General features: G+C 42.2%; 1 protein-coding gene across 1 annotated transcript in view; it reads left to right on the forward strand.

The window, feature by feature from the left end:
* LOC123520791 (peroxidasin homolog) overlaps positions 1 to 10,000 on the forward strand; it is a 54,025-nt gene that overhangs the window by 20,944 nt on the left and 23,081 nt on the right. The window contains exon 5 of the mRNA XM_045283387.1: positions 4,608 to 4,799. Coding sequence (XP_045139322.1) covers positions 4,608 to 4,799 — 192 coding nt within the window. The remainder of the gene's footprint in view (positions 1 to 4,607; positions 4,800 to 10,000) is intronic.

Consider the following 10,000-nt stretch of genomic DNA (forward strand, 5'->3'; position numbering starts at 1 on the left):
GAGAAAGACCCGTGTTTCACTGTGGTCACTCCATTGTTACCGTGAAAATATTGCAGTTTTATTTTGTGCATAACGCAATCTCTCTTGTGTTGCTGATGGAGAACAGGGAAGCTTTGTGTGTGTGTGTGTGTGTGGGTGTGTGGGTGGATGGGTGGGTGGGTAGGTGTGTAATTCACCGTGGTCTTTAGGATCACGTGCTACATTCGTGACCACAGCTAAACTTTACCGGAGAGAATTTATGAGGCCATGAAAACCAGATCTGTGAGTTACGACCTTTCATTTACCCAGCATCCAATCCTCTTACTCGTGGAGGAGGCTGCTTGCACATCACTTAAGACATGAATCCTGACCTGCCACATTTTAAGAGGAAATCATATCATAGAACTGACGAGTAGTGTGTGTGTGTGTGTGTGTGTGTTTGTGTGTGTGTGTGCGTGTGCGTTTGTGTGTGTGTGACTGTTGACATTCATCAAAAAAGCCTTAGTATAAGATTTCAGTCCCTAAAGATGAAAGAGCCACAACGATCATCCAGAACTGAAGGGGGTGTGTGTGTAAGTGTGTTTGAAAGTATTCGAGTTTGTTTCAGCCTCGTGTGACGTGTTAATCTGTCTTCTGGGTGTATGCATACCCCTTATTCTCACCGTTGTAGAACATAATTCAGAATAATGACAGGTTAGGAAATTGCAGCCTGAGGGGTGAACAAGGAGAAAGGTAACTAACTACAGCGTCGCCTTGACATCGCACCACTACCACAACCACCACCACCACCACTACTACTACCACGCGCTGCCTCCTCAACCCACCACACCGCGAATCACGTCGCGTCACGTTCACCGCGTATTATAAAACGTTTAGCCAATCAGTGATCTTTAATCAGGTGGTGTTAATCAGGTTCGTGTCAATCTCGTACAAGCAATCAAACGCTCCCTCCATTCCCCACCCACCCTCCTTCCTAAACCTCAAATCTCTTCTCTTATATCGACGCAGTATCGTTAAATTGCTCTCGCACACACCCATTCAACTGCCTGGAGTTCACATCAAGGCCCTAAGGTACATTTTACTGCCAACAGGTCCACCAATTCACGTTGAGGACTTAGATGTTGCCTCAAGGTTTTTAAACTAATGCGTCCCTGTTTATTACCCTCGTGTTTCCTTGGCCCTTGGTTATTCTTGATGGCTTTCCGTCCTCTCACTTCCTCCACGCCTCGCCGCGACCTTGCCTTCGTCATCAACGGAGAGACCAAGTGACAGTAAGAGAGAGAGAGAGAGAGAGAGAGAGAGAGAGAGAGAGAGAAAGAGAGAGAGAGAGAGAGAGAGAGAGAGAGAGAGAGAGAGAGAGAGAGAGAGAGAGAGAGAGAGAGAGAGAGAGAGAGAGAGAGAGAGAGAGAGAGAGAGAGAGAGAGAGAGAGAGAGAGAATTGATAAAATAGAAGTTTGTCAGACTATCATATTCATGTAACATATTTGTCTACCAGCTTGTGTGTGTAATTCACTGTTTGATCTGCTGCAGTCTCTGACGAGACAGCCAGACGTTACCCTACGGAACGAGCTCAGAGCTCATTATTTCCGATCTTGGGATAGGTCTGAGACCAGGCACACACCACACACCGGGACAACAAGGTCACAACTCCTCGATTTACATCCCGTACCTACTCACTGCTAGGTGAACAGAGGCTACACGTGAAAGGAGACACACCCAAATATCTCCACCCGGCCGGGGAATCGAACCCCGGTCATCTGGCTTGTGAAGCCAGCGCTCTAACCACTGAGCTACCGAGCCGTGTGTGTGTGTGTGTGTGTGTGTGTGTGTGTGTGTGTGTGTGTGTGTGGGCGTTCACTTTGCGAAGTCGCCATGAATAATCCCTTTCTTATAGTGCACTCATTCTCATTCTTTGTTGAGACGGTGTTCCTGTGTCTTTACCTAATCGCGGTGTGCTTTGACTCGTGCGTTTGTGTGGTGTGTGTGTGTGTGTGTGTGTGTGTGTGTGTGTGTGTGTGTGTGTGTGTGTGTGTGTGTGTGTGTGTGTGTGTGAGGGATGACGAACATAAAAGTGCATTGCAGATTTGTCAGGAAGCATTTACGTATACGTGCATTCTCTCTCTCTCTCTCTCTCTCTCTCTCTCTCTCTCTCTCTCTCTCTCTCTCTCTCTCTCTCTCTCTCTCTCTCTCTCAGGTTCATCAGTCGCTGCTTTCCCTTTAACGCTTCAGTAACCACCACGTGACTTATAATTTTTTAACTCTCACCCATTTCCCACGGGCGTTTCCCTTTCGTCCCCCGCTTCCTCCACGCTGCTTCACTCACGCTGCTAAAACCTGTTTGTTCTTTCCCCTGTGATTTACTCCTGTTCGTCTCCCCTTCACCGCCACCGCGCCTTCATTACCTCACTACTCCCCCTTTGCCCTTTTCCCACCCACTAACTCTCTCTGGGGTAGCCGAGTGCATGGGTGAGTCAGACAGCCACACTTGCCACCTTAATAACCTGCAGCGTAACACACGTCACCGCATACCTCTACGTACGCTCTGTTTCACCTCAACGCAAACCTCAATGTACTCTGGGCCATCTGTCTCATCTTTTTTTCTCTCTTTTCCGGCTTTCTTTTTGCTAGTGTTTCCTGTTACGCGTGTCTGCTTTTTGTATCTTTCGTGATCAAGAAATGTTGTAGGACTTTGGTTCAGGTTTAGGAAACTGGAGAAATGAATGACAATCAGAAGTGTAATGTTGCATTCGTTCTAATGCCCTGAGGAATGTCCATTTGGAGATTAAGAAGTGTTTTGTACAAGTTTTCTTACCTACTTTTTTATGATGGTTTATGAGCATATGATGATTAGCAATATGATAAAGATACGTGTGTGTGTGTGTGTGTGTGTGTGTGTGTGTGTGTGTGTGTGTGTGTGTGTGTAAAATTCACCTCGGTCGCCTGCTGGTCACCCAGCCAGTCTTCCCCAATACGGAACGAGCTCAGAGCTCATAGACCGATCTTCGGGTAAGACTGAGACCACAACACACTTCACACATCGGGAAAGCGAGGCCACAACCCCTCGAGTTACATCCCGTACCTATTTACTGCTAGGTGAACAGGGGCTACACATTAAGAGGCTTGCCCATTTGCCTCGCCGCTTACCGGGACACGAACCCGGACCCTCTCGAGTGTGAGTCGAGCGTGCTAACCACTACACTACGCGGTGTGTGTGTGTGTGTGTGTGTGTGTGTGTGTGTGTGTGTGTGTGTGTGTGTGTGTGTGTAGTTGTATTGTACAGGGCTCATAATGTCCAGTCTCCATATCTCCACTTACCTAATTTATCTTTAAAGTTATGCACATTATGTGCTACAACTTCATCATTCAATGCATTCCACTTTTCCACCGTTCTATGTGGAAAACTGTTTTTTCAAATGTTCTTCACACACTGTCTCTTCCTAATCTTCTTTGCATGTTCTCATGTCCTTCCAGCTTCTGTTTGTCTATCCTTTCAATACCATTAATTGTTTTATTCTCTTCTATCTTGTAAGGTTGGCAGTCCCATTTCCTTCAGTTTTTCTTCATATCTTAGGTCCTTTAGTTCCGGCACCTTTGTAGCTATCCTCTGAATCCATTCTATCTTCTTATATTCTTTTCCAAGCTCAGTGACCATGCACACCAATGCTGCATATTTCAATTTTGGACGTATCATACTTGTAATTTTTTTTTTCATCATATCCTTGTCCATGTATTGAAATGCCACCCTAATATTAGACAACATGTAATACGTTGTTCCATATGTTTTATTTGTTTTTGTTTTTTTCCGGGCTCTGTTTCTTGTATAACTACTTCCAGATCTTTTTTCCTCTTTAGTCTTCATTATTTGTTCCTCTCCCATCAAATAGTCCCATACTAGTCTTCTTTTATTCTTTCCTGATTCCATTAGTGTGTGTGTTTGTGTGTGTGTGTGTGTGTGTGTGTGTGTGTGTGTGTGTGTGTGTGTGTGTGTGTGTGTGTGTGTGTGTGTGTGTGTGTGTGTGTGTGTGTGTGTGTGTGTGTGTGTGTGTGTGTGTGTGTGTGTGTGTGTGTGTGTGTGTGTGTGTGTTATAAAGCCGCTATTGGATCATAAATGATCGTAACAGTGCTGGACTCAAACAAAAACAAGCAGGTAACTGAGAACCGGTCCGCCTGGTGTTCCCGAGCCCTTCCCGCTCACTGGGATGGGGTCTGAATAAAGTGGTCCACTCGTGGTACGTTCAGTGCACACGTTATAGAGGCAGGAAGGCAGACAGGGACGCATAGGTGAAAGGAAGTTAAGATGCCCCGCGGCCACACTTCACATGACAGTGACACATGGCCTCATACTTGCATACCTTTTTATCACTTGCATACCTATCATTACTTATTACCACCAACACCGCTCCCACCTCCATCACTACACACTTATTACCAATGTCATTAACACCACCACCGCTACTACTCCCACCACAAACCTCACCAATGCTGCTATCACCGCTACCACGACCACAACCACACTACTATTACTATATCATTAACACCACCACATCATAAGCAACTCCAACATCAACGCCACCATCACCACCACCATCACTATCATCATTCACCACCGCACCATCTGCCCTCCACAGGTACAGACTCTCGCCCCTGGAAGTTGCGCATGACCTGCCGCTGCTGGACACGACTGGCACCGCCGCCGCCGCCATCTGCCCGCGTTACGCCTCCCCGCTCAAGTGTATCCCGGGCAGGTACCGTCGCATCGATGGCCTGTGTAACAACCTGCACCACCCCACATGGGGCGCCACCAGGGCCGTCTTCACCAGGTGTGTGTATGTGTGTGTGTGTGTGTGTTGGAGGGGCTAGGGGAGAGTAGGTGTGGATGTTGGGTGTGGGTGGATGGGTGTGTGTGATGATGATAATGTAAGAAGAAGAATGATAGTAATTATAAGAAATAATTATAATGATAGTAATGATAATAATAATAATAATAATAATAATAATAATAGTAATAATAATATATATAATATATTAGTAATAATAATAATGATAATAATAATAATAATGATAATATTAATAATAATGATAATAATAATAATAATAATAATAATGATATTAATAATAATAAGTAATTAGTAATAATAATAATAATTAATTAGTAATGATAATAATAATAATAATAATAATAATAATAATAATAATAATAGTAATAATAATAGTAATAATGATAATAATAATAAGTTGTAATGATAGTAGTAATATTAAGAGAGAAGAAACAAATTGAAAAAAGTGTAGGTAATTACAGTATTATGATTATAAGTAACGTCATAATTTTTCATTAATCATAATAATCATCATGATCACCATTACTATTACTATTACTAATAATAATAATAATAATAATTAATAATAATTATAGTAGATAGTAGATAGATACTTTACAACTACTACTACTACTAGTGCAACAAAATGATAACACAATAACCCTCAACACTCACGCCCGCCCCTCCTTATAACGGTGCTGGCGTAATGACCGGAAGAACAGTCCGTTGGTGGGATATGACAAACCGCCATTCAAAAGAAGAAAAAATGTAATGGTCCAGTGGCATGAATCACAGATAAAGAGCCGCTCAGTCCTTGATCACACACACCAGTACAGACAGCAGGCTCCGTTGTCCACAATAGGAACAAAGACGAAATCAGAGGTGTTCACACTACAAACACGCTTTCATTCACTGTCTCTGTTTTATCCTTCCCCTTCTTTCTGTCTCGTTTCCTTGACAGTAGATGGACACAATAAGATCTATCTTTGATTCGTTAGCCGCCTTACTATAGATACAGTCAACAGTATCGCTATGACGGCACTGTTTTCTTTGTGTTTTGATAAGTATTCGAGTGCATCATGAGAATTTGTGGTAGATGAACCCGCATCAACAAGTATTCATGTAAAGAGGAACACGTGAAGAATTGCCGCGTCTCCAGAAACAGGTAAACGGTAGCATAATCTGCAGAGGTTTATTTCATAGTAGAGAAATCACTGCTGTGGATTGTCTTCCACCAGTAGTGAGGGAAATAGCACTACTCACGGCGAGACAGCTAAGGTACGTGGTTAGAAACGTGTTACTGCCTCACCAAAACTATTTTCCAAGGCCACAGAAGTTATTAGCCTGGTTTTTATTAGGCAGGAATTTTGTATATTTGTCATAAGAACCGTAGAAACATTGTATAAGAAAAAATTAACTTTACATGCATAGAACGTTTCGTCTGGGTGAGGGACAGAGGTATTCCAGAATGTAGTTCTAAGTACAAGAAACATCTAACGGAAGAAAGCGTGGTTCCTTGCCACCACTGATCGGCGTGGACCACAGATTCTTGTCCATATCTCCCATATAAAAAACATTAAATATCTTCCGTGCCCGTCATACATTTCCAGCTGTCACTTTCTTACTAGACTTTAAATCTTATGTTTCATTCCACAACGCCTCTCTTCCGGGCGTAAAATTAATCTTTCTACAGCCAGTGCTTTCAGTGGCCCCTTGGCCCCGTGAGTTTCCCTTCCCCTGGGGCTGACAAACATATCGGGGCGGCGTCCGGATGTGGGCAGGTGGGGAACGGTAATCAAGACAAAATGAGATCGTTGCGTCATGAGAGTGAAATGCCCTTGTGTTTATGACGTTCATCTGTGTTCTTGTATTTGGTGACATCGTGTTCCTAATCCAATTCTCTCTCTCTCTCTCTCTCTCTCTCTCTCTCTCTCTCTCTCTCTCTCTCTCTCTCTCTCTCGCGCACACACACACACACACACACACACACACACACGCCCGGTAGCTCAGTGGTTAGAGAGCTGGCTTCACAAGCCAGAGGACCGGGGTTCGATTCCCCGGCCGGGTGGAGATATTTGGGTGTGTCTCCTTTCACGTGTAGCCCCTGTTCACCTAGCAGTGAGTAGGTACGGGATGTAAATCGAGGAGTTGTGACCTTGTTGTCCCGGTGTGTGGTGTGTGCCTGGTCTCAGGCCTATCCGAAGATCGGAAATAATGAGCTCTGAGCTCGTTCCGTAGGGTTAACGTCTGGCTGTCTCGTCAGAGACTGCAGCAGATCAAACAGTGAAACATATCATCGCCAACATTTTCTCTACATTCAGGAGTCCTCGGAAAGTCATACATTTCCCTGACCATAGCTCATCTCGGGTTCCTTCCTCACTACTATATGCAGTATAGGCAACAGGTATAGTTCCCAATACTTTTACTTTTTTTTTTATCTTCATTCATGTCTTGGTGGACTTTGCATGTTCAGATCATCGAGGGATTATGTCACACCTCTTACACACGCATGTCTTTCTCTTTTTTTCCGCCTACCTTTCTTGTGTCAGGGTTCTTGATACGTAGCTTGAATAATTCTGGCGTATGTTTCTCGCATGCATATTCTTCTTTATGCTTTCCTTAGCAATTATGTCATGGGTCTCTTCCGTAGCTGTAATTCCTATATGTAGACCCGGAATGCGTTTCTCTAGTACTATGCTTTTTTTTTTTTTTTTTTTTTTCTTTCTGCTATAGATACCACCGTTCCTCTTCATTCCTAGAGTTTCTTGTTTATATTTGTCCGTGTCTGGTCTTCCTTTAATTTTCTTCTTGTTTCCATACACGTTTTCAAATACAAATGACAAACTTTGTATTCAGTCTCTCTTAACTTGATTTTTTTTCTATTTATTCTTGATCAGCTTCTTGCCATTTCCTTAGCTATCTTTTTTTTTTCTCTCTCTAATGTCTCTCCACTTACAAAAGTAATTCTATAAGTAATCACTTGAAACATATAACTATCATTCTTTTCTCGTTATGATAATCTTTAGCTACATTTTGCATAAACGTTGAAGTGTTCTATCTATTTGCAACATTACTCTCCTCTCCAACCATGCAGTGTTACCTCTCATGTAAACCCACTTGTGTGTAATGATTCGAGCAACATTACATAACTTAACTATTGTGTGTATCCTTAACTTGTTACTACGTTCAGTCATGGTAACAAATCAAATGATCTACACTTTCATTGTACCATCTGTGTCATAAACAATGAGTAACATATCTTTTTCTTTCTTTTTTCTGATCAATATCTGACATGAACAGAACAATCCATTTTTAGTTATCTGGACAATATTTGCCATAGAGAGTTAGACAGTTTTCCCTCTCACCGACCCTTATAGGGGACAAAAACTTGGTACATTCTGACCTCTCGTCGTTAATTGCATACCAGGTTTTCTACCCGCTACTCTCACCTTGTTCAGTTGATATGATGAGTATTATGTTATCTGATGGACTGTGAATTAAGCCAAAACTCATGCAGTTGACCTCAACTTTTTGCTGTGTTGCCTTACTGCAAAATTTTTACTAAATTTCTGTTCTCTTTCTTTAGATATGTTAGAAACACTTCAACTTTTTACCATGGGTTATCTCAAAGCAAAATCTTTGCTTAATTTCTGTTCTCCTTATTTATCTACAATGGGTGACTTTCAACTTTTTTATCGTACTAATTTAGCACTTTTGCTTTCAAACGGGTCTGTGACACAGAGACCAACACTGAACCGCTTGACATTTACCCTTTCTACTATACATTTCAGCGGTGGACAAACGGTGTTTTTTGCAGATATCTCCTAAACGAATCGTTGGATGAGTATGATATTTCAACACACTACCTTGAACATCCGTTCGTAATTTATGGTTAACATACCACAGTGCTATATGTGTTGTGTGAGGAGTTTACTGAGTGATAATACGCCTAAGCCAGTCATCATATCAAAGGTGTTATACAGAATCGGACGAGTGTGGGGTACTCGTCTAACCCCTCCACCACCACCACCACCACCCTGAAGAACCCCCAGACCACTCCTTCTCCATATACCCCAGTATCGCATGACCCTCTTCCCCGCTTCCCTCTTCACCCCTATTCACACCATCAGCCTTCCACCTTTGATTTTTTTCCCTATTGTAATTACATACGTATAGGTATAATAGTTACATACGTCAGTATGTACATACATATCCATTAATAATATTATTTAATACAATTGCTGGTATATGTGGACATGAAAACCAGAGTGGGTCAAACGACCGTGAAAGCAATAGCTAATTCCGCTGTTAATGGCCGTATAGCTGGATAATAAGCAACGTATCTAACAACAAAATAATATTATATATAAACTGGACCACTTTTATGATCAATAGGTAGACAGTACGCAATAAGAGTATCAACTTTTCCTAACAGTAGAAGGTCCAGGTCACAGGTAATTCCAGCACATCATGTTCACATGGTTGACCATAACGACTGCAAACATGGCTCTTCTATATACTACACGTAAACGTGCTGTTGTACAGTAATTATCAACGTGAACCACTTCTTGCCTTCATGAAATTGTACCATACTCGTTAATAATCATATCTATACATACACACTTACAGAACATTATAATGTATAAATACAGTGGTGGGAGAAGTAGGGAGGGACACAGGAGTGAGGGAGGCGAGGAGCTAGGAGAGGAGGAGGAGGATAAAGAGGGCGAGAACTTCCGAGACGGGGAGACGTAGTAGTGGTTAGGAATGGTTTGGGTGGGTGTGTGTGGGCCACACTTGCATTCGAATGCGTCAACATGACTCGTCGGCTTTGTGTTATTTTTCACGAGTAAACTCCTCACATAACACATATAGCACTGTGGTATGTTACCCATAAATTACGAACGGATGTTCAAGGTAGTGTGTTGAAATATCATACTCATCCAACGATTCGTTTAGGAGATATCTGCAAAAAACACCGTTTGTCCACCGCTGAAATGTATAGTAGTATTTTTTTTTTTCTCATATATCTCCAATTAACCTCCTATTTGCTTACTAGTTTTGAGTTTCTCTGTTGATTCTTACAACAAACACACATCAGTTATATCACTCCAGTCCTCGCAATGATGACTTGTACATCAAAATGTGGCTTATTACATTTTCCTAATAATAAAATCATATTTGTTTCTGATTGGTTACTTCTT

This window comes from Portunus trituberculatus, chromosome 47, assembly GCF_017591435.1.
Source record: "Portunus trituberculatus isolate SZX2019 chromosome 47, ASM1759143v1, whole genome shotgun sequence".
NCBI classification, from domain to species: domain Eukaryota; kingdom Metazoa; phylum Arthropoda; class Malacostraca; order Decapoda; family Portunidae; genus Portunus; species Portunus trituberculatus.